Raw genomic sequence first — 25,496 nt, 5'->3', positions numbered from 1 at the left:
AGCGAACGGTGGCGGCCGGGGGCGGCAGTTTGGTTGTCGTTTAATTTCTGTGGTTGTTGGTTGCCGAGTTGTCTCACCATGAAGGAGAGCGGTGCACACTTCTTCGAAGGGACCGAGAAGCTGTTGGAGGTGTGGTTCGCCCGGCAGCAGCCCGCGCAGCAGGAGCCGCACCAGAGCAAGGGGTCCGGCGACCTCCGCACCATACCCAGGTCCGCGATCGGCCGGGGCGGGGTGGGGTGGGAGCGGGGAGAGGCGGTGGCGGGGGCAGCGCTGCCTGCGGGGGGCGGCCGGCGGGGCGGGAGGGTCCCTGAATGGCCCGGGTGTGGCGGCGCTTTGGGGGGCGATGGCGGCCGCGCCGGGGGAAGGCAGGTTCCGGGGTGGCCGTCGGTGGGGGCTGGGCTCCCGCGCTGCCGGCCGCCTTCCCGCTTTCCCGGTGACAGCCCCGGCGTCTCCCCGCTGGGAATGACCTTCCGCCGCCCTCCAGAGACCCCCGGGCAGGGAGGCGGCGGTGCCGGGAGCCATTCCGCGCCGCCACCTCGTGCAGCCCCGCGCGGCTCCCGCTGGCAACATGTGGCGGAGCGGAGCGCGGAGCCGGGCGTGTGCCGCGCCGGCCGGGAGCGCCGCGGGGGGAGCGGGCGCGGTGGCGCAGTGCTGCTGGAGCCCACCCCTCTGCGGCGGCTCGTCCCGCTCCGACGGCCAGTTTCGGGATGAGGAGGCTCGGGAAATCCCTGCCCGTGCCGTACTGCGGAGAGCGGGGACTCGGGAGTCTCCCTCCCCGTTAATGCCATCTGGGAAGGGAGATCCCTGCGGCTGTCGCGGCGAGGGCGGATGGTTCCCTCTCACATGGCCGGTGTGGCACTGCGTAGCCGGAGAGGTCCATAGAGCGGCTCTCGCCGGGGGAAGCAGGCGGTACCCGGGGACCCTTCCCGTGCCTCCCAGCGGTGCGGTGGGCACCGGAGCGAGGGAGGCACCGGGAAAGGCGGTGCCCCCTCCTCGGCCAGAAGTGTGGCTGGAGCCGCGGTTTACACGTGAGTGTCCTGGCCGCGCTCCCGGGCCGCGCCGCCGCTCCCGTCCTTCTCTCCCATTGAGGAGCCGAGGCCAATGGGAGCGGGACTCCGCGGAGGGCCGGGCCGCGCCCGTCACCCAATGGGCATGTGGGGAATGCGCTGGCGCCGCGCTCGGCGCCGCCCGGGGCGGGGAAGGAAGGCCCGGGGCCCGCTCCGCTCCGCTCCCGGCGCACGTGTTCGGCACCGGCTCCCGCCGCTCCCCGCCCGCCGCCCAGGAATGTGCCTGCGCCGCCTTTGTTAGCACAGGAGCCGATGGCCACCTGCCGGCGCTCGGGGGGCTCGGGAGCCGTGCTGGGCAAGGCGGGCACGGGCCGTCTGTGCTGCAGGTTGCCAGTGCTGTGTTTTGGAGCGGTACGGTGTAGAAACGCTGGAGCTAGGGGATCTCTAAGGCCACTTCCAACCCAGACCGCTCTAGGATTCTGTGGAACACTTAGACTGAGTGAAGGTCCAGCAGTTGATCCACAAAAAATTGTATTCTGGAAGTGTAAGAAAACGGTAGCTGCAAGCTTGAAGTACAAAGCAAAATCTGCAGAACTATGGATGAGCTTGCAGTGACAACAGAAATGACATGTAGGTGGGATCAGTGATATAGCTGGAAAATGCAGCTTGTCCTAAGCAAACAGGACAAATCTGAAGGTTATACTCATGTGAGTAGTTAACCTTTCAGTATGGTCAGCTGCTCAGCTTTTCAGGTTGCTGGAGGATCTGGCTCTCGGTGTCCCCAGATCTGCTTGTGCATATCGCTGTTACCCAGCGGTCTCTGCTGCTCTGGGAGATTGAGCAAGAGAGCTTGTAATAGTGTACTTAATGTTTGGAGTATGTTAATGATCTCCATTCAGAGAATGTGTTTTGTTCGTCTTTTTCTTTGCTTTGGTATTTCTCAGAAAATTTCCCATGTCTATATGTCGGTAGAATTAGCTCTTCACAGATGTGAATTGGCAGTGAGCTGATGCCTTTTTTTTAAAGTATGAATAGCCCATGTGTCCATGGTTAGTAGAAGCTTCATTTCTGCTGTACCAGAAGCACTGCGGAATACATTTTTACCTCTGACCTGTTGGTGTAATGAGGTAATTTGCTTGTGTAACTGAATTCTGAAGGTATATAGAGCTTTCCGAATAATGTACTTAACGTGGACATCATTGAATGTGGTTTTATAGCTCTTTGTAGTAGACACAGGGTAACAGCTTGTATAGTTAATGTCCAGGCAATCCTGGAAGGAAAATCCTAGCTGAAATGCTTGCAGATGATGTGAGCTACTTGGGTGCTGGAGGAGTCCTGTAGTGTTTGACTTAAAATGTGAAATTCCAAAGAGGTACTCGTTTGACTTTGTTGATGTGCAGGTGTAGTTTAGAGATGGCATTCTGCGAATGCTCTCCTCATTGACACATTCATGCTCTCTGATGTTCCATTTGTTGGTTCAGACTAATTTTTGCAAAGACTTTCCAAAACTTCGAACCTAACTTTTAAACTGCTCCCAGAGCATTAAAAGTAATTGCAGGGTGGGTGCTGGGATAGTTCCTTTGTGTGGTTTAGATATGGCTGTAAAGTTTTAATAGAGTGGATAAGAACTGTTAACTGTTGAACGTGTAGTCTTTAACACAGTGTCAGAGCTGTGAGCAGGCTTTGAAGACTTTCGTGTTAATTGGCTCTTAATACAACATGTTAATGGAGCTTTCTTACTTTCTTTGGTAGGAAGCTGTGACGTGTGAGACTGCTATGAACCTGAGTCCGCTTGTAATTATCAGTGATACTGTGTTTCTAGCTTGAAATAACCTTCTACAAACGTTATCTTCTGGAAAACTGTTAGAATTCAATTACCTGTTACAGCTGATAGATGCAAACTGAATACAATGTATCGTGCCATGATAATTCTATAAAGGTGATTGAATAAGCTAGTTTTTGTTGAACAGAACCTGAAATCAAAGCTGAAACTGTAGAACAATAGCTAAATTAGAATCAAGTTGCAAACCAGTTGAGCTTGCCTTTTGTATTGTAATACCTGCTTAGTAGTGAAATGTGAACCATTCATCTACTGAATGACTAAGCTGGTGCTCAAAGCTAAAAATTTCAGTGTTGTGCGTGCTTGTTAGGGATTAGATATTTTAAAGTCTTTGCTGGGTATCATCAGCAAAAAAAGTTCCTGACCTGATGCAATTAAGACTTTTTTCCACTTTGCAATTAAGACTTTTTTCCACTTTTTTCCGCTCTTATGGGGAAACCTACTCTCTGGATAAAAGTTTGGATTATGTGTAATGTATTTCAGGAAAGATCTGTCATTGTAATACATTCAATAAAGGTCCCAACTAAAAAGCAGGGAATTTGAGCTTTATTTTGTTAAGCTTTGGGGTGTTTTTGGTCACTTGTTAATGAAAAAGGTCTTGTGGTTGAAATAGTCACGGGCAAGCATCTAAATATGCCTCCCCTGCTTATATCCAGCAGTGGAATGAAGTTAATATTTTTGTGGTCTCAAAATAATTTACTTTAATTTTATTGCTTGTTCACACCATGCTTTATAAAGCTTTTCCCCTGAAAAAATAGCCTTAAATTATGTATAGACAGCAGAGGGTTTGTTGAAAACATGATGAACTTGCTGCAAGCCCTGGATTTCCATGGTGACTGTGTAGTGCATTCACTATCCCCACAGTAAAATTCCTTCAGATGATGTGCAGCTATGCAATTTCCTTCTCAAGGGCTATCAGGATCTTGAATGTACAGAAGTTTGAAACCATAAATAAATTATGCCAGTGTTAAAAGCTCATCTCTCAAGCATTCAACTGTGAGGAATACTTGGAAACTGAGCTGATTTATGAACTTTTAATCTTCCTATTTGTCTATATTATGTCTATATTGTACACAAGCTGGAGAAAACTCAGCAATGGGGTGACACTGCTAGGACATTCTGACCCCGTGCTACAAGAAAGCTCCCAAGCACCAATATAATCAAGGATTTGGTAGGAGTCCCGTAAATCCTTGCTGTGTACTGCACCCTGTAGCCCGAGTCAGCTCACTGCTGCAGTGCTGTGGCATCTCTGCCCCTTCCCCCAGTCCTGGCCAGTGTTACCTGCCTGTTCCCTCAAATGCTGAAGGTATGAGGAAGCTGAGCCACGAGCCCTGCTCTGTTCCTGCAGAGCTTTGGAACAAAACTGAAGGGACTCTGGAAAGAAGGCATGGCTGTGCTGAGATAAGGGTTTCTGTCCCCTTGTACTTGTGGAGCTTTTTCTCTGGGTGATGCAAGGTTATTTGGAGAACTTTATGTAAAGTGTAGTCTTCCCCTCATCAGAACAGATATTAATCAACTAGATATTAGATCAGGTTCAAAACTACAGGTAAAGTGCTTTCTTATAATGCAAAATTGTAATTAAAGAATGTTTTCACACAATGGAAACAAGCCCTTTTATTCTCACTACTACTGATTTGGATACTGCTTGCAGGAAGTGAAGACTTCTGTTGTAGAGTTTCTGGCATTTTCCTACTTTACCACTAAAAGTGCTGAAGCATTTGGGTAGTCAATTTCTGTCTAAGGTTTGGGCCCTTAGTGAGACTGTAGAATATAAATAAGCAGCTATTGGTGTATTCCTCAAAGGACTTTCCTAATGGTTGTTTGCTTGGCCTGGAGAACAGGAAGACTTGGAGTTTTTGGTAGATACTTGCTGTCTTACTGTGTTCCTTCTGGAGCAAATTGCACTCATGTTTGCCCTGAATGTTGCTTGTAAGTCCTGCTGTGCCTGCTGGGGCTCATGCTTCCTCAAATATTTCCGATGTCCTGGCATATGAGAGGCTTGGGAATACCCATTGAGCTCCTTGGATATAAAGGATGGAGTTCCCGTCCCATATAACTGCAATAGTGGTGTAAGGCTCACAACAGGAGAAATATGCATCCTTCAGAGCCCCAGCTGTGGCCATCTTTGTGCCATTGCTGAAATATCTTGGTTTAATTTGGGAGGCACACTCTTAAGTAGCTGGCTTGGGACTTCAGCTAAGAGGGATTTTGTGATCAGTACTGCACAGAATCACTTTCAATGTGGATGCAATTTTCCACCCAGGTGCCTGTCTCTCAGTGTTAAGTGCTTGTTCCCTGCAGGGCTTCTTAGGTTTAAGATAAGGGAGATGTGGACAGTCTCTCTGTATAGCTGTGCTCAGAACATGTAGAGGGTGTGACACTTTTGTGCACCCCACAGATATTGCCCATGTAAACTTATCTTAGTTGCAAGTGCTTTGAGCCTAAACTCAGGCTGTGTAAGTGGTTCAAGGTAACCTATCTTAAGCAGCAATTTATAAATTATTTCTAATAGGAAGTAATTCACATGCACCTGTCTGCAGAGAAATACACAAGCTGATGAGAGGTGCTTTAAAATGCTTGTGACTTCTGTGAGCTCTGTACTGTTCCTGCCTGTTTTGGGATGCTTGAAAGCAGTGTTCCAGCTCTGCTGACACCAATGTTTAGCCAGCTTTTTTGTGTCTTGGCTGCATCTCCTCTGCCTAGGCAGTTTAGACACAGTTTTAGGCTGTGTGGATTACAGTATTGGTAGGATTTTGCTGTTTAACTGTAGCCTGCTAATGAGGTAACTGATACCTGTGTGGCTCCTAAAAAACACTTAGTAGGTAACAGTTGAGGGGATGAAAGATTGTTCTGCATTTGAATGCTTAATATTAGAACAAGGTCTTACATAGTCAAGATTAAAAGGCTTATTACTTGTGGTACTACAGAATTGTCAGCTGTTCTATTCTAATGAAAAGCTATGCAAGAGTATGTATGTGGCTTAAGATGTCTTTATAATAAATATTATTTATTTCCTAAGAATTCCTGCCCTACTACAGTACAACTTTTCTGCACAGTGCTGTCTGGCTGCCTTGGCAAGGTCCTGTTACTGGCGTGGTGTGCTTGAGGAGGCTGTTGGCTGCTGATAGGAATGAGTTCTTGATGTAGTTCTTAATCTCTTCAAATTGCTGTTCCCAGTTCCAATTGGCCTGAAACAGCAGTATTGTGCCTGGCATGCTTGACTCGTGTCAAAGGGTGTGTTTTACCCCTGAAGGTAAAGGCTCAGAAGAGGCCAGTATCTTGTGTTCAAAAGCATGGTTTTATCTGTCAAGGAAAACTTCCTTCTGAAGTAAAGAAGCAAATATGATGCTTTGGAACTTGGTTGAGGGGAACTGTTGACTATTCATGAAGCATACTTCCTACAATTAAGCTACTTCTCTCTAAGTTCTAATAGCTTTTCGCTACTGACATACCTGGTTGGCTTTTGCGTGGAAGTTACTTGTACTCTGGTAACAAGTCTGTTGATAAGGCATTAAATATTGCGACACGGGTATTGGAGCAGGTTGTTAAACTTGGTTTTGTTTTGTTTTTTTTCTTTTTGGGATGTTCTGCTAGTCAGGTATATAACAAATAGCTTTTTACTGTTCAAGTGAGGGTAGTTTGTCACACTTGAGTGGATGTATTCCATTTTCATGGATGCTGTTTGCTGAGAAGGTGCAGTCACTTGAGGTGTATCATGCTTGCCCATTCAAGAAACTAATTTGATTCTGGATGAGTAGCAGTTATTTGAAAATTCAGAAAGGGGATCTTATAATTTTGTAATGTGGAAGTGGTCAATAAGCCCACATAAGTGAGGAGTCAGTCTCAAGTCCGTGTCTGCAGGTCTGCTGCAAAACTTGCTTCCGGTGGAATCTGCCAGTGACTCTCATGGATCATATTATACTATACTTGAGTATAGGAAAGCAGTTTCCAAAGTGGCATTGTCCTGATGTCTGGCTATGGGAAATAATTTAGGAACTAGTAATGCCTTGCACATTGATCATTGAAGGGGGAATTTTGAGGAGCACATGTCCACGATGGCACTACACTGAGAATCAGTCTTACTTCGGTACCCTTTTTCCATTGCAGGCTTTGCTTACAAGCTGAAACTTAACTCAGCTATGCAAATTAGTAGTGCTCTCAAATATCTTAAATTACTAACTTAGTGGATTTTTGCTTATTATTGAATAGCTGCAATACGTGTAGTGATAACTACTGAAGTACTACTTTTAAGGTTGATTTTGTTTCTTCATTCAAGTGTGAGTAGATACTGTCTCAACTAGTGACAATTATATGGTTCCAAGAAAAAAAAGGGGGAAGAAATACAAGGGTTAGACTTCTACTGAACTTAATCTACTTGGTACAAAGTAGTCCCAGATGTTCTTCCTTAGCTTTAAACAATAGAACATGCCAAAAAGTAAGGTCATCTTGTTTAAATAGATTATATTGGATCAAGTCCAGCCTTCCTTTAGTTTTCTGTACTTAAGTTTAAAATGCAGTTAGATACAGGCCAGTATCCCAGCAGAACTGCTCCCTAATGTGGCAAAGTCTGATCCTGGTGCAGCAACCCTTTGTTAGTCTGTGTGTGCTTCTAGAGCAAGCCTGGCATCTTGTCTGATTCTGAAGTTGTAGGATTTTTCCTTAATGCTGCCCTAGACAGATTGAATTATGACCTTGCCCTTTATTTCTCTGAAGGCTGAACACAACATTTAGTGTATGCTTAGTTACGGTTTCTGTAGTGCCACAGTGAGGACTTGAGCAAAGCTGTGGTGCAAAGGTCTTGTGCAACTGCAGATTTCAGCCATGGAACCGAAATACCAGCTGTGGTACCAGCAAGCATAATGGGACTTCCTTTGCATCCTGGGCTTCACACTTAACACACAACAGTGCATTGCTGGTGCTATACTGGCCCCTCACTGAACTACCAAACTTGTTACATCTTCCTCTGCAAATACGTGTCTGAAAACATGCACAAGGCATGACCCTGAAATGCATGCACAGAACTGAACTACAGTGATACTTAAAGAAAAAGTGTCACTTGCCTGCTTAAGCCTGAGGTTTTGACTGTCTGACCTAGTAAGAAGCTTGTAAAGGCTGAGACGTATGCTCTTGCAAAGCCTAAGATAGTTACATGTCCATTAATACTTGGACAAGTACAAAATCAGATTTGTAGTAATGTACAAATGGAGTTAGTACAGCTCAGCATCAGGGTACTCTTCCTCACCTTTCCCAAATGCAGTGTCATACTCTGGGTGTTTATTTAATGGCAGATAAAATGTCAGTAGGGATGCTGGAATGGTTTGAACAATCTAATACATTACTTAGTTCAATTTACAGGAGGAGTGGCTGGCAAACTTATGCTGGTGTGCTGTAGCCAGAGAAAACTAAATCCTTTAGTACTATTACTAACAAAATAGTAAGATTTTTTTAGGAGCATTTAGAAGATAGTTTATATGATACCTATTTCACTCTCTGCATTTGCCACGCTTTTTAAGGTGAGCAGCTGCTTGCATTTTCATGTACACTTGAGTTTTAGGAACAGAACTAAATCCAATCAATGACATAGGCATAGAGCTGAGTAAATGAGTGGGACCTGAGCATTCAAAATAAGCTTTTTAATTTAACATGGAGACTTGAATGTGCTGTCATGTCTGTGTTTGCAGAAAAGCATTTCATCGAGGGTCACTAACTGGAGTAAACCTCACTTTGATTTTAAGTATCCAGTTATATTGCTGAATTTCTAAGTTAATCAGAGTACACTTGCTTATGAGGGTTTTTTAATGGATAGAATTTTCTTAATGTATGTTCTGGTGGAGTCATATATAAGTATTACTGTTGTGGTGTAATATGTATTTTAAATGGGAAAATTCTCAAGTTAGTAAAGGTACAGAATTCATTTTGAAAAGGCATTCTTCTGAGTGAATGAATTCATGGAGGGAGAAGTTAAGGCATTTATTTGCTGACTCTTTAGAAAGTCTAAAGAATATATGGATGTTTCAATTATACACATGACAGAATACAAAATTTCAACTTCACAAACTGACCAGTTTTCTAAGGGGAAAAACGGGTGGCTGCAGGAGAAAGTGTTGATGGAATTAACAGTGAGTGCTCTGTCCTGGAGTAGAGCCATGGGGCTTTTGCAGTGTCAGTAAAGGGTGAGAGGTCTGCCTCCTGAAGAAGGATTAGGCTGACAGTTTTATATGGCCAAGCTGAGCTTGCTTGGTGATGAAAAATTGGCAATTTTTTCATGCTCCTAGCTCCTGCAGTTATTCTAGCTCTACTGATGGGCAGCTTAGTTTTGTGCTGGGTTAGTAAATCTCTTGGATCATGACATCGCTGAGGACAGGAGCCAGCACAAACCTGCAGGTGGAATATGCTGAGGGAAGGGAGAAGTAGGACAGCTGGCACTCTTGTAATTTTGTGACATCAGGAAGCTGTATCTGTTCCTGTCTTATTTTTAGCAAAATTGACTATGTTGAATTCTACTAGTCTGGTGTAGACACAAGACTGAAGTGACAACCAAAGTAGTTTTTTTGCAAGTCCCTCGTTTCTCTTGAGTACTTCAGTCTTTTGGCTTAATTTGAGCCCTTGGCTTTTGTTGGGGTTTTTTTTGTTTGTTTGTTTTTTTGGGCGGGGGGTTGTTGGTGTTTTGTTCTGTTTTTTTTATTTTTGTTTCAGATTCTTTGTAGAATGAGTAATATTAGTAAAGAATTGAAATATTAAACTTCTACCACCGTACTGAATTCTAGCACCATAGCTACAGTTTGCACTGTATGAAGGAATTCTGTGATCTTGGTTGGTCAAAGAGGCATTCAGACCACTGAATCTATTAATAATAGTTTTTAGCTTTCCAGTTAAATTACAAACTTGACTCTAAACTAGACAGTTAAAACATCTCAGTGATAACCTACTGGTTTATTACTGTAGTAGTTGTCAATGACTACTGTGGTTGAAGTGCACAGAAGTTCTAGCTAAAGCATACCTTAAGTTGCCAACCTGTGGTATGCAGGATTTAAGGATATCCTGGCTCACCTGGTTAGACGCTTGAGGTTGCTGTTCAGCAGTTGTCTGCATGCAGCAGATCATGGTAACAGGTTTTTGAGGACTACTGAGCTGTCAAGAGCAAAGAATGGAGTGTTACTGTATTGTGAGAGACAGTCCCTGTATGAAAACTCTTCCCATTTTGTGCTCTCAGATCCAGTAAATCATGACTCCAGTCTTGTTTGGGCTTTTTACCCAGGGCTCCAGCAAGCTTTGGTTTGTTTAACCTGTTGTTTGTGCTCTTCTGTAATTTCTTCACAGGATTGAGTGGGACAAACTTCTGGAGAATGTGCATTGTTTGATCATAAGTGTGACAAAAACTGACAAGCAGGAAGCTTATGTACTCAGGTAAGGCACTGGCTCATTCTTTTAGTCTCTAGAAGGAAAAAAAGTGAAAGCTGTCATACGTGATTCACTTGGCTGAGAATCCAGTCTTGTGTTGATGGCTACAACTTGCAGGGATCTCCTACTCAGAGGTGCAAATCTCATCATAGTTGTATTTCTTTTTCCCTTTAACCAGAAGGATCGACAGAGCTGTGGTGGATTTGCACCTCATCACTGATTTTTGTCCATGGGTAAATAAGTGTCCCCAGTACAGAACTTCAGTATTAATTGCTTCAGCTCAATAGGCTATAGGTGTCACTTATAGATCAGCAAAAAATCTTTATTGGTAGATCAGCTTTAACTGCACGTAATACAATCCAGTGGAACAACACTTGCAGCTGACCTAAGGGTATCTGTAAAACTGTAGCTTTCCTGGAGCCCTGGATTTTTTGTTGTGCTGCATTTAGTTGTAAGGACACTGCTTTTGCCATGTGTTTTTCATCTTGCAAAATACTTTTCTTGCTTTTTGTACATGAACTTTACAGACATGTTTGACATTCTCTGGTTTACTTCAGATTACAAATACTGAAGCTTTTGTACTCTAAAAGACTGCCTTGAGGGCAAGGTTGTGCTAAGAGCAAGCTAGTCAAAGAAATTGTGTTCAAGTCTTGTTTCTTCAAGATTCACATATTTAAAACAAAATTCTGGGAAGAGTAACTGGTTGCACTACATCCTGGATAAAATTTAACCTTGATTTTGAATTTGTATACAGCATTCCAAACTGAGTTACGTAAATTAATTTTTACTCCCATTGTTCAGTTACCTGATGGACAGATACTTGTTAAGCGTTTTTAAATGTTCTGGATGTAGTATGAATGCCTATCTCCAGTTCAGCTGGGCTGTAGTTAAGTATCTGACTTAGTTGATATATATATATATAGTTAATTTCTGTATCTTACTTATGAGACATATCATATAGCTGTGCCTGTGTACTCACTTCACAGCATGTTTGTATTTCTCAGATAGTTCAAGGGTGTCTAATGTGTCTGCCTTTTCCTGTAGTGTGACAGCTCTGTAATATGCTTGGAGCAGGTGTTTGTTTTGGGAAATAATGACAGCTTTCAAATGTTAGCTGCATTCTATTGATTTGATCTATTTGCTAGGTATGTTTGTGCCATATACTGAGTGTTCACTTAGAGTAATGCATTTGGTTGGGATAAGTACCAAGACCTAACAACTCCCTCCTGGACTGTTTTATGTAGAGCACTTAATATAGTCTTAACACCTTTTTTTACAGTGAGAGTAGCATGTTTGTCTCCAAGAGACGTTTCATTTTGAAGACGTGTGGTACCACCCTCTTACTGCAAGCACTGGTTCCCCTGTTGGAGCTTGCTAGGGAGTACAGTGGGTTTGACTCAATTCAGGTAAGGTAAAAAAATCTTCCTTGGAATGTACAAAAACCTTTTTGCTAATATTTCAAATTCACTCTTCATTAAATATTCTGAAACTTGGACATTTATGTATGCTTCCCATAATGGGAAGATTGTAATGTAAGATTGCTCTGCTGCAGCAGTTGCCCTTTTTTTTTTGTCTCTTAGTGGGTGCTAACTAACAAAAGCTATTGTGCTGAGTTACTTAAGAGTAACTGTGCCCATGCTATCTAGTGGAAAACAACTTTGTAAGTAAACTGTCTCCTGAAGCTTAGAAATTAAGATGGGAATAACTGTGCTTCTGAAATGGGAATACAGATAGCAGTGTTTTGACAAGGAAAGCTTAGGTCCTGTTCATGATACATGCTTGCAGTTTTCTAAACTCCTAGATTCAAGATGGATGCATACACTCAATACCTAAGATTCACCTTTATTTTTTCAGAGCTTCTTTTATTCACGTAAGAATTTCATGAAGCCTTCCCACCAGGAGTACCCACATAGGAATTTCCAGGAAGAAGTAGAGTTTCTTAATGAAATTTTCCCAAGTAAGTTGATGAAACTTCAACAAAGTTGGGTGAAAGATTGATGTATGAGAAGTGATGAGCAGTACAATGGGTACAGGCTGCCAGGTGAAGAATTCAGCAGTTCTTGCATGAAAGTCAAAAGCTGTAAATACTTATTTTCTGAATTTCTGATACTAGCTTGCCAAGATCAAAATTCAAATTATACCAAGCTTGACATTTAGTACCTTGTCTTAAGTGGGTCATCTTCAGACTTCCAGTCACTCTGCCAAATTCTGAAAGCCCTATTAAAAAGCTAGGATAGTAATTTAAAGTAAGTAATGCACTGGAGAAAAATGTGGGCTTCTCAGAAAAATGTGTGACTTCTCAGAGAAGTTACTATGCTAAAAACTGAATTTAAACATTTAATACAGTTTAAGACTTTTAAGAAGAATATAAAATTTTAAGGTGGCAGGTTGTTGAAGGAACATGAAAGCTGTGGTATACTCATCTAAGTTATCTGAAAAGAAATTATAATCATAAATGCATTTAACAGAGGCTTTAAGAGTACCAGGGTTTCTCTCTGTGCATAGCTAAACTGTAATATTGATTTCCTGATAGTAGCCTCTCAGCTGGGGTGTCCAGACCCACTTCTATGGAAGCTTGCTTTTCTTATTATTAACTTTGCATTCCTGAAGTTAAATACCTGGTTATTTGATGTGGTACTGAGTGCATCAGTGAACCTCGTGGGGTTCTGTCTTTAAAGGCCCCTGTCTTTAAATAAGAAATGAATATAATATTTTACATAAATGTTCAGCTGTGGTACATTAACTGGAGAATTTTTGTCTTGTCTAGATGGAGCAGCTTATTGCATGGGGCGTATGAACTCTGATTGCTGGTATGTATGTGAGGAGTTTGAAGTCTTTACAGTGGAACTTGGTGCTGTCAATATGTGTTACATACTTGATTTGTGCTTCATGTAGGTACCTGTACACCCTGGATTTCCCAGAGAGTCGGATATCCAATCAGCCTGATCAGACACTGGAAATTCTGATGAGTGAGCTTGACCCAGTAGTTATGGACCAGTTCTACATGAAAGATGGTGTTACTGCAAATGATGTCACTCGTGTATGTTTGCTTGAAAACTGAGCATTTTGGGGAATGGTGGAAATTGAGCAACAAAATGCATCATTCACTTACCTTTTAGTACAGGGTTTATTTTGTGGTAGGAGAGATGTCATAGAAAGTCTTGGATTAATACTTTGGGAGGAAAATGGATTTAACACAAGAGCATTTTGGGAGAATACAACTTCATGTTTTCAATGCCTTCCTTTAGTGAAGGCAGCAATATGTAGTGCTTTGGGTGATTGCAAGCTTTTACTCTGAAGAATGTGCGAGTAGGAATAAAATCACAAGTTGAGTAACTTTTAAGGATGTAGATTACGAGCAGTAAGGCTCAGACTGAAGATAAGGAACAAAAAGGTTAGGTAGTTATCCAAATCAAGATTAAATGAGGGAGCCTTTTCCATGAGGAGAAGGGCAGATTTGGGGTCTAAGCATAACTTGATGGGTTTGCCTCCTTTTCCCAGATGGGGAAGTCATGTGACATGAATAAGTTTTCCTGACAAGTACACTGACTTCATCTTGTTTTCCATCTTAGGCTTTGGTTCTCGTACCGTATTTGCTATTGAGATTTGGCTGTAGCTCAGGTACTGCAGGGTAAATCAAAACACTTGGGATTGCACTTCTTTCTAGGGTATGAAGTAGCATATCCTTACTCTGGAGTAAATGTAAACAGCCTTCACTTTCTGGATAGTAGTTGAAGAAAAGCTGTTTTCCATTTCAGCAGCAAAAGCAAAAATGCTTTGCAGTTCTAAGCTGTTTCCTTGTCTTGGATGGATGCAGCTGGGCTCTGTAAGAGGCAGTGTGATAGCTTGCATGCATCTTGTCACTGCTGTTGATGTAGTGACAGGATGCAAACCAAGGTCATCTGTAGTAGTACACATAATCACACTGTCTTCTTATTGGGGGAATTCTGGTGTCCTCTTTGCTGAGTAAATGCTCATTCCGCATTTGAGTTAAATCTAAACAAGTGTAAGGATGCATGATAAACAGAGTTGTTTAACTTTGTTTCAGATGAGTGGAATTCGTGACCTGATACCAGGTTCTGTTATTGATGCTACAATGTTCAATCCTTGTGGGTATTCAATGAATGGGATGAAATCGGATGTAAGTTATACACTCATTCATAATTAACATTGGTAAATAAAATAAATAAATATTTGGTGATAATAATACCTTTTTTTTTTTTTCAGGGAACTTACTGGACTATTCACATCACTCCAGAACCAGAGTTTTCTTATGTTAGTTTTGAAACAAACATAAGTCAGACCTCTTACGATGACCTGATTAGAAAAGTTGTAGAGGTCTTCAAGCCAGGAAAATTTGTGACAACTCTCTTTGTCAATCAGGTGAGTTTTCTTGCATTAGCTTATTGGCTGATGAGATACATATAGACACAAATGAAGCAAGGCTAGAGATTGTCACTGGAGATTAACAGTTTCCAGTTTGCCTGGAAAAGTAAAAGTTTGAAAAGTAAAAATACCCTTCAGTCTTGCTTTGGCATGTACTAAATCTGATCTTCAGAAAACTTCAGAAACAGCAAGATTTGGCATCCCGGTCCAAGAATTCTAATGACTTCTGTGTAGTTCTGTGTAGGTATAATTTCTTGCTTTGGCATTTTTTCTCTATTTGTCTGCAACTGTCAGTTGCAGAACACCTGCTGTTAATGGTGTTACTCTCAGCTAATCAGAGAACCACAAAATTATTTGGGTTGGAAGGGACCTTAAAGATTATCTAGTTCCAACCCCCTGCAGTGGACAGAGGCACTTTCCACTAGATCATGTTGCTCAAAGCCCCATCCAGCCTGGTCTTGAACACTGCCAGGAATGGGACATCTATAATTTCTCTGTACAACCTGTTCCAGTGTCTCACCACCTTCACAATGAAGATTTTTTTTTTTCCCCTAATATTTAATCTAAACCCACCCTCCTTCAGTTTAAATCTGTTACCACTTGTTCTACCACTACATGCTGTGGCAAAAAGTTTCTCCAACTCCCTTGCAGCCCTCGTTAGGTACTGGAAGGTGCTCTAAGGTCTCCCCAGAGCCTTCCCTTCTCTGGGCTGAGCAACTCCAGTTTTCTCAATTTGTGTCCATAAGAGAGGTGCTCCACCCCCCATAATTGTTCACAGAACAGCAGTACCATATGTAGGGGGCAGAATCACTGTTTGGGAATGCAGCTTTCTGCTGTCAGGAAGAGTGGTTTTAAAATGTATTAGTAAGAACCATATATGAAATGCAGTGTGCTAATCCATCTCTAAATGACACTTTTTAAAGTAACTTTCCCCTTTTTTCTTTTTTTTTTTTTTGTTTTGTTTTCTAGAGCTCTAAATGTCGCACAGTGTTTTCCTCTGCCCAGAAGATTGAGGGGTTTAAACGTCTTGATCACCAGATTGCCCAATTCAGTGATTATAATTTTGTTTTTACCAGTTTTACAAAAAATCGCCAGCAACAGCACAGTTGATTAAGAATGAAGAAAAAACGCAAAAAGAAATCCCATATAGAAGGTGGTGGTTGCTTTCTAGTTAATGATTCAGGGGGCCATGCTTTCCACTCCCACCACCTTGTAGTTGTGGAAAGCCCTAGGTGTAATCATAGTATAACCATTTTGAATTGTATGCATTATTATATCAAGGAGTTAGATATCTTGCATGAATGCTCTCTTCTGTGTTTAGGTACTCTATGCCACTCTTGCTGTGAAATTGAAGTGCATGTAGAAAAATCTTACTGTATGAAACTTTACAACACTTGTAAAAATGATTCAGGTAGAATTACACACAGTATAGTTTTTCTCCAAGTATCACCAAAAATTCCCCACAGACAAGGCTTTCGTCCTCATTAGACTTCAGCCTCTACCTACTTACTGGGGACAGTTCTCTGTTAAATTGTCACTTTTTTTTTTTAATCTATGTTGTGATTTCAGTCTAAAACAGTTTTTGATGAACTTCTATGATTTCTAATGAAACTGATTCCTAATTAACACTTTCATGTTTGGAGAAAGTTCTTAAAACAGTTACAAATTGTTTTGCTACTACAGGTGGTGGTTGATTTATTTTTAAATCAGACTGACTTTTCATGCTCTAATAAAGCTTCTAGGAATTTGCTCAGCTCTTCTGTAGAACTGAGCTAATGCATTGGTCTTTCACCTTTAGTAACTTGGGTATCGGTACTAGTGCAGGCTAAGTTTTGTCTCACCTTAATGGTCATTTGTCTGTCCACATCCCCAAGCTGTCACACCGCTACGCGGCGGCAGAATCTGATGAAGGTCCAAGACTTGACAGGGGAAGAGCTGAGCCAGGCTTCAAGTCCCTTGGCATATTTGTGTGACAGCTTTGCAAAGTGCAAGTTCATAGTGGCAGCAGGCATTTTCTGTCCTAATCCTCTGCTGTGTCAGAACAGGAAGCTGGTGCTCCTCAGCACAGGCAGGTAGGGCTAGTGGAGGACTGGAATTTGCTCGTCTGGGTGCGTTGATTGGCTTGGATTATTCTCAGTAAAACCTGTGACCTGCCACTTGGGACTGTAAAGAGTGCTTCTAAACTGGTCCAGTGTCACTTCATTTTGTTGTTCCAAGCAAAGCTAATGCCTCTGTCTTGTGACAGTCCTGTGACATTGTTGTGCATGTGACTTATGTTGTACTTGAGTGTTGTGACTTCATCTGTTTTTTCCTCCTAATTGCTAAGGTGGTTCCTCTTACTGTGACTTGAGGGCATTAAGTGAAGGTGTAGAACAAGAGCTGTCTGGGACACCTGGACAGAAGCAAAGTAGAATGCTATTCATGGAGCATGAATTAGTGTGTAATTCAAAGTCACTTTAATGAGTATTGACTAAAATGTAGGCTTTGAAAAGCTGGCACACTTTCAGCTATGTTTGTTTGCAAATACTGAGATTTAACAGCTGTGAGACCAGCATGTTAACAACAAAATTGAGATTATTTTTCCCCTCTTGTCCGTGCAATGTTTTGAGTCTTTCTGGTTTGATACAATGGTTCTTTTGTTCCTTCCGTATTTATGAATGAAGCGCTTTTTCAGTGCTTCTAAACTAAAGTCTGCTTGGTTAGAAATCAAGTGGTTGGAACATTTTGATTTTTTTTTTTATTTTAAGCATATTATTGATGTTCTCTACCAATGTTATCAATTACATGCTGTAAATGGCACTAATGCTTTTTGGTGTTAATATTGAGGACCAATATTTCAATGGGTTTTTTTTTGTTGTTCTTGCATTGTCCCAATTGTTCTGACATTTTTTGGCTTGAGGTCCTTTAAGTAGACTGAAGATCCCTTTTTAAGTAATACTGAAAGAATGCATCTTACAAAAAGAAGCATAAGCCTCGTCTATGAAAATGAAAGCTGTTGAATGGGTTATTGAACTATCTGGGTGATCAGGATGGGGGGAGTATGGTGTTTATAATTTCTGTGGTGTTAGACTTTGATCATTTAAAAATATCTGTACCACAACTTAACGCTTCAATAAAAGTTTGCTTAAATTGTTTGTAGTGATGATCCAGCAATTCTGTCCTTCACTCTCTTCATGCTTTTTGGTACCAAATGGCTTAGTTCAGAAATAGATTTGTCTTTACTGTCCGAATTTGCACTGCTCCAGTAGGGGATGCATCTCTACACATTGGCAGTTTAAAATGAGGCAGTGTGTGAAATGAAGCCAAGTGAAAATGTTATGGTGTTCTTGAAACTAAACCAGTTTCTCTAAATGAATGTGTTGTCTGCATTTAACCTGTATCTTTTTCTTGAGCATTAAATACTCTAAATAGCCCTCTGAATTAAGACAACTGGTTCTAAGTAACAAACTGGCATACATTTGTGTGCTTAAGCTTAGACTGGCTTTGAGAATTCAGGGTGAGATTTATCTCTTAAGGTGAAGTAGGCAGGTTTACCTAATCTAGATAGTAACCTAAACCTGAAGGTAGTGGCTAGGAATGTCAGTGCTAAGCAGATGCAACTGGCACAATTGAAAATTCCTTGAGTTCATGTGGTAAGTCCTACTGGAAGAGCAGCTGCAGTTTAATCATACCTGCAGAGCTCCAGCAGTGCTGATATGCCCCAAAGTCACCTAAGTATTGTGTTGCTATTGTACTGGAAGTCTAAAACCTTTAAATTGTTTATTTCTGAATACAGGTTTCATTAGTCACCCAGAACCTTCTCTGTGATGTTACAGATCTCTAATGGTATTCTGAATAGTAAGTGAAGTATCTTGTAGTTACTTCAAGTACTTAAGACTTTAAAATGCCCAGCAAATGCTATGAAAATAAATTCCAAATTGCAGCATCAAGAGATCCTGTTTTAACAATTTCAGCCATGACAAATGAGCAATAATCTTCCTCTGAAGGATACTGATGGAGCTGGTGAAAGAGCTTGTCAAGCCACTTGAATTATTTTGCCACTGTCCTGGTTAACTGGAAAGGTCTCAGTTGGCTGGAGGGTAGCAAATGTGATGCCCACCTACAAAAAGGGCCACAAGGAGGATCTGGCAGCCTGACCTCATTGCCAGGGAGAGGTCATGGAGCACATGGTACTAAGCACTGTCACACAGCACATACAGGACAATCAGGCCCAGCCAGCATGCAATTGTGAAAGACAGGTCCTGACTGATCAACCTGATCTCCACCTATGGCAAGCTGACCCACTCTGTGGATGAGGGAAAGGTGGATGGTGTCCATCTGGACTTGAGCAAATCCTTAGATGCTGTGTCACAACATCCTGAGGAAACTGGGTGTACTTTTTGCTGGGTCTAAAAACGGGCTGGGTCATCAGACCCAGAGAAAGGGGGTGAGTGGTGCCACATCTAGCAGGTGCCTGGTCACCAGTCATGTTTCCCAGCACTCAGTGTTGTGGTTGCAAAGCTGGGGGGGCCTGACCCAGTGGGCAGGGGATCTTTAAGGTTCCTTCCAATCCACAACATTCTCTGATTCCATATTGGACTCTGTGGGGGTGGAGGGGATGGTCAAACTGAAGGTAGCATGATGAGGGCAGGAAAAGAGGATAAGGCAGTTCTGTGCCTGAGTACTCTCATGTCCATTTATGGGGCAGAAAGGAAGATGCTGACACCAGTGCTTGTGTACCAAGCTACTTGAATAGGCATTAAAAACCAGTGGTTTCCAATCCTGGACCTTTACTGTTGATGCCAAAGAGGTGATGCTGCTCTGGTACTTGTATTCTGGGTGAGATGACTGAAATGGATCCTGGCTGTCAGTCTGGCTGCTGCTTTGGTGGTGCAGGATAATGTTGGCAGAAATGTTGAAGCTTGCCAACTGGGGTGGTGTAAACTCAGGCGTGATAGTCCCAAAAGCAATGCCACCAATAGCTAAATGCACAAGGCTTGGAGAAAATGGTGAGGATATGCTCCCAAGCTATTTCAAGTAAACAGTTTCATTTTCTTCTATTGCTTGTTATACACTGTACTTATAATATTGGAGCTGCTGTTACATTTTTAAAAACTAAGCAGGCCCTAGAGAGTCTGCTTCTGCAGCTGCCTGAAAGCCATATCTTTATATAAATTTTACATATATACATATGTATATAACATGTTTAGTTCTGCCTTTGGCAACTAATATTAATTTTAAATATATGTGTACAAATGAAATATGTACAGTCACTTTTAGGAGCAAGACCAGACACATGAATACCATAAGCTCAGCATTTTTCATTCCTGGATTAGCCAGAATGTGAACACACATTTTTGTATCCTGTAGTTCCTATTGCATGCACTTTACCTAATCCCTGACTCTAAATTATGTTGTTTATAGCCTTCCTGTTATTTTTCCCACATGTTTTTCTAGATTATACAGATCCTCTCAGTTCATCACTCTTAAGTTTTTCTTAAATATTAAGATTTCAAAATAATATATAAGGCATCTGCCCATTTAAAGACCTAGAATCACATAATTGTTTGGGTTAGAAGGGACCTTAAGGATCATCTGATTCCAACCCCCCTGCCATGGGCAGGGGCACCTTCCACTAGACTGACTTGCTTAAAGCTCCTTCCAGCCTGGCCTTGAACACTTAGAGAATTGGGGCATCCTCAGCTTCTCTGGGTAACTTGTTCCAGTGTCTCACCACCCTCACAGTAAAGAATTTCTTCCTAACGCCTAATTACACCTTTGCTCATTCAGTTTAAAGCCATTCCCCCTTGTCCTGTCACTACATCCTCTTGTAAATAGTCTTTCCCCATCTTTGTGGCAGGCTCCATTCAGGTCCTGGAAGGCTGCAATTTGAGAGCCTTGTCTTTTCCAGGTGAAAAATCCAAATTTTCTCAGCCTTGCCCCACAGGAGAGGTGACACATCACTAATCAACTTGGTGTCCCTCCTCTGGACTCGCTCCAACAGTTCCATGTCGTTCCTGTGCTGGCCCCCAGAGCTGGATGCAGCCCTGCAGGTGGGGTCTCAGCAGAGCAGAGCAGAGGGGCAGAATCCCCTCCCTCCCCTGCTGCCCACAGTGCTCTGGATGCAGCCCAGGTCAGGTTTGGCTCTCTGGGCTGGGAGTGCCCATGGCTGGGTCAGGTCCAGCCTCTCCTCCACCAGCAGCCCAAAGGCCTTTTGGGAGGATGCTCTTGATCTGTTCATTCCCCAGCCTGGATTGATACGAGAGTTGCTGTGACACAGGTGCAGCACCTTGCACTTGACCTTGTTAAACCTCATGAGATTTCCATGGGCCAACATCTCTGTCTTGTGCAGGTCCCTCTGGATGGCATCCCATCCTTCAGGTTTGTCAACTGCATCGCTCTGTCTTGTGTCATCTGAAGTTTTGCAGGGGGTGCACTCAGTCCCTTCATCCATGTCATTAAAGAAGATATTAAATAACTCCCAATATGGACATCCCTACTTTAGAAAGGTGTGAAGTTCTGGGTTGTGTTTGCAAGGTAGCCAGAGAAATGGAATTTCTGGCTTTTATTTCCATTAGAAATGGACTTTCGGCTCCAGAAGTCTAGAAGATGAAAATTGTCAAATTTTTGTCTATCAAATTTCATTATCTTACTTTATGGGCAAAAGTAAGTATTTGGTACTTGTTTTATACTATTAAAACTGCTGCACCAACAAAGAGAGACAGGGAAAAGCCAGCATACGATTGAACAGAGTTGGAAGTTGCAGTTATAGGATTAAGTTTCAGCTTCCTCTCTGTGTCGACAGGAGTTAACAGATGTAACAGAACAAGACAAAATGTTCCAAATACATTGTTCTTGCTCAGTAACTTGGAGCAATTTAGTGCCTCCTCATCATCTGCTTCTTCCAGAAAAGGCACTGACCTCTGTGCCTGCCAGAGATTATTTATTGAAACACACCATATGACAGCTCCATCAACACATTGGCCACTGTAGCTTTACATTCATCTCCAGTCCCTAAAATTGGACTTGTTTCTTTCAAAGAGGAACTTGCTAAGTACCTGTCAGCTTCACTAGGTTCATCTTTAACAGCACTGACCTTAAAAGTTAGGAAATATTTAGCCAAATACATGGTCAGATTTCAAATATAAAATTAGAATCCAAGCTATAAAAAGGTAGATAAACTAGACCGTACTTAACTAAAACATTATTTCTTAGCTGCTGGAGTATTTTGCAGCCAGAACCCCTAACAGCCTATACACATGTATTCCATGCTATTTCAGGGTGAAACTCAACACTAACCAGAGGGCCTAAGCCCTTGAGGGCTGTTCTCTAGTGGTAACCCACTCCAAACTCTCTTCTTTTTGTTAAAGATGCTTCTCTCCTGTTTTTATTTCATAGTGCTGTTTTAAAACCAAGATAATGCTGTTGCATTATCTGAGAGGAGAGGGAAGAATGTGTATTCATTCAATTATTTAAAGCATCCTCAATACTGTTACAATATCCAGCAAGGTATGTATCATCGGGTCTACTCCTGTGTTCACTTGATTAGGCTTGGAGGCTTGGGCTCTTTCTGGGCTATATCTTCCCTAAAGCCACATTATCAGCTACATTATAGGTAGGATGCTCTATCCAAACCATCTCTCTCACAGCCCAAATTTGGCAGTTTTACAGATGTGTTTTTCAGATAGTGCAGAAGTCATTTTTTCATCTTATTTGATAATCTAATATTTGTTTCTAATTCTCAAGTCTTAAAGTCTTATTTAGAGTGAAAATCTGATATAAAACCAAAAATGTTGATGAAGTTGCTGATTTAAATAAAGGCCTGATTTATTTATTCCCCTAAACTTTTGTGAAATATGGGGGGGCTTAGAGAAAGAGGACGGAAAAATAAGAAAATTACTCATTCCCCTTATAGAATGAGTATAAAATAAATATATTAATGATTATAAAAGAAATACAGAAATATTACATTATGTAAACATAATGAATATAAAAGAAATATATAAAAGGTATATTTTCCCCTAGTGTGCTAGGGAAATGAAAGCTGGCATATATAACAACAAGATAAAGCTGCAAAGGCTCCAGGGTGTAATTTCTGAGGCTACAGTACCTACAGCAGAAAGATGCTGAGCACGAAGCTGATGGGGCTAGTGAAAGCAGTAAAGCAAACAGACAAACAGCCAGTGTTGTAATTGTCTGTGCTCTTGATTAATATTGGTTTAAATGTTAATATTTCATTGTTTCAGCTGTGCTTGCACTGGTTTTAGATAACCAACTGTAAATTCATATATTTTAATATTCTAGTTCTAGGCATGGTAAAAAGTTTATTTGTAGTTGTACTCTGTTGTTAAGTGCCGTGACATGAAAAAGCTGAGCAGTTTACATGTAACAGTTCCTTTCAGTTCTTCCATTTAGTGTGCTGCTACATAACAGAAAGATATATTTTCTGATTACCTGCTCTCTTAACATTGTAATCTTTTAAATACTTCATTCCTGAAATATTTAAACTATGCAGACCACCCAGAAGGCCTCAGCAGACAAGAAGTTTCGAACCAGTGCAGTTCTTTTCAACTGCTCAAGTTACTATGTCAAGCAGTTGGTAAGAAATGAACCAGCTACTCCAAAAAGCTATCCAGTTTGATCTTTCACAAAGCAAGTAGTCCAGAGACACACAGAAATCACATTTAAACTAGCTTTAATAAAACTATCTTAACTCCTTTTTAAAGAATCATAATCCTAGGCATTCTTACTGAATTTGGGTAACTGCCAACTCATCGAGCTCAATTTCTTGTAGTAGTCAAGGCAAATTAATAGACAAAAAAATAGATGGTTGCAGAAACAGATGTTCAGTCCATACTGAATATCTCAAAATATTCAGGTTTTTTCAGTTGATGTGATAGTGACTCAAGAAATTTTTACAATCTCTGTATTCCATGTGTAATACACATTTTAGATACAAAGTAAATACACACTGGTATATACTTATGTATATTGATATGGAAAATTATAAATTACACCAAAAAAATAAGCAGTTCTAGACTACCATGTTTGTAGCAGTTCCCCAAGTTTTACTATTTTGGAGTCCTTTAATTTCAAGATTGTTTAAGACTCTGTAGGCACTTGGAATTATTTTGATTGCTCTATCTGCAAATCTAATGAAATTTCACTCTAGCAGTGGAGCCTGAGCTCTGAGACAGCATTGATGGGAAGTTTCTGTTCCAGGAACCATACATCACATACAATTTCTTAGTGGACCTCTATCCATCTGCAGAAAGATATATTTTAATGCATTCTGGGGTGAAATGGTAAGATTGAAAGTCAGGCCCTCAGGGACCCTATTGGAATCAGAGGAATGGTTGCTTGTATGCTGTGGAGAATAGGAATGTCACATGCAGGATGTTCTGTTGCCATACAAAAAAAAAAAAAAAGTGCAGGATTTTGCTGTACTGATAAGTAGCCTGGAATACACTTAAATCTGCTGGAATCTGAAACCACACAGGAAGACAGACAACTGTCTCTTCAAGGACCAAGTGGGAAGGAGGCATGACCTATAGGTCTTCATCTTGAGATGCATGCAGGAATGGAAGTTCATGGAAGTCTTTTCAGTTATACAGTATGGAAATAATGGCATTTACTTCATTTCATAGAGGTGCCAGTGGCAAATAGAATGTTAGAAAAAGTGGTAACATGGAGACGCTGAGTGCAAGGATCCTTCATTGGTAGTTACCCTAAATCCACAATATTATGGGTATTCTTTTGATGAGACAACCTTAAGGCTACATAAGAATAAATATATATATATATATTCTAAATCAGGTCAAGAGATTTGAACAACTCGCCGTCTTCTGAGTAAAGACACTAGTGTAAAGATTGAATAGTGTAGAAGTTGAATATTTTTTGAAGTTTTTGTTGTCTCTAGCAGTGAAAATATTCATCATAGTATCTCTTGTTTCAGTGCTGGATTAGGATTAGTTTGATAGTTCCTAAAATTCTTGAGTACACTTCCTGAAAAAAAAAAAAAAAAAAAAAAAAAAAAAAAAGATGTAATTTGGGAATTCCAGAGATGCAGCAAAGCCAAATAAATGAAAAAGTCAAGTAAATGAATCATTATCATTTACTGTTGGTCATTTTGTGTATCTGCTAATATGGGGGAAAGAGCTGATTGGAATAGCATAGAAGAGGGAAAGAGAGGAAATTATTTGTTGTGTCTGCTCACAAATTCAGGGCTGTTGCCTGTTAATTCTGAGCTGATTAGACAAACTGAAGGAAAAGAGATTTTGGCAGTGACCACTGCTCCTGTCAGCAATGCCAGATCTGGCCATTCTGTAGCTCTTGCCAAGCACACAGTCCCTTGCCCAGACTGGTCCAAAGCTGTACAAAGATACTTCCAGCAGTATCTTTCCATCTGGATTGCTCCCAAAATGAAGATGACAGAAGGGTATTTGTAATGCTTTGCCATGCCTTTTCTGGTTTCCAGAGCGGTACTGGCTGGATAAGCTTGAAGGAATTGAAATGGTGCCATTTACACATCATTATGTGTTCTAACACAGTGAATGTAAGGGAGAGCAAGTCTAAGGTGTTACTCTCTACCTCCCACAAGGGGAAAAACACTCCTGGTTCCAAGGGACTGGGCATGCTTTCATGCACAGTGGAAATGTACAGTGTTATATAACTATTACTTAAAGACAAAAAGTTTTGGGTTTTACTATAATACCTTCTGGAAAATTGTCCTCTTCAAAAATAAATTATTTTTGTATCTTAAAATTGGTACCTGGTAGTTTTTCCTAAGAACATGTGTATTTAAATGGCAGCATAAACTTCTGTTAGTCTTCTTTGCAGGGAGATTCTGAGCCCTTGATAGATGTTAATGATTGACCCTATGG

The 25,496-nt window shown here is 41.4% G+C and overlaps 1 protein-coding gene across 1 annotated transcript; it reads left to right on the top strand.

Annotated features, from left to right (window-relative positions):
- The first annotated feature begins 30 nt into the window (after nucleotides 1–30).
- On the top strand, nucleotides 31–17,776 carry AMD1 (adenosylmethionine decarboxylase 1). The gene is made up of 9 exons (XM_015622781.2): nucleotides 31–209; nucleotides 10,168–10,254; nucleotides 11,528–11,654; nucleotides 12,103–12,205; nucleotides 13,016–13,058; nucleotides 13,144–13,288; nucleotides 14,297–14,389; nucleotides 14,476–14,631; nucleotides 15,604–17,776. The coding sequence occupies exons 1-9, from the start codon at nucleotides 79–81 to the stop codon at nucleotides 15,742–15,744; spliced, it is 1,026 nt and encodes a 341-aa protein (XP_015478267.1). The 5' UTR covers nucleotides 31–78; the 3' UTR covers nucleotides 15,745–17,776.
- Nucleotides 17,777–25,496: the final 7,720 nt, after the last annotated feature.

The sequence above is a fragment of the Parus major genome, chromosome 3 (genome assembly GCF_001522545.3).
Source record: "Parus major isolate Abel chromosome 3, Parus_major1.1, whole genome shotgun sequence".
Classification (NCBI taxonomy): Eukaryota; Metazoa; Chordata; class Aves; order Passeriformes; family Paridae; genus Parus; species Parus major.
Note: the sequence above shows the minus strand (reverse complement) of the source record. Positions and strands in the feature narration are given on the sequence as shown.

What these genes read in the sequence shown, in the direction of transcription:
- AMD1 (XM_015622781.2), top strand. Translation starts at nt 79, where the DNA reads ATGAAGGAGAGCGGTGCACACTTCTTCGAAGGGACCGAGAAGCTGTTG. An exon ending in CGTATGAACTCTGATTGCTG is followed by an intron (nt 13,059 to 13,143) that starts GTATGTATGTGA and finishes TGCTTCATGTAG; the next exon opens with GTACCTGTACACCCTGGATT. An exon ending in TGAATGGGATGAAATCGGAT is followed by an intron (nt 14,390 to 14,475) that starts GTAAGTTATACA and finishes TTTTTTTTTCAG; the next exon opens with GGAACTTACTGGACTATTCA.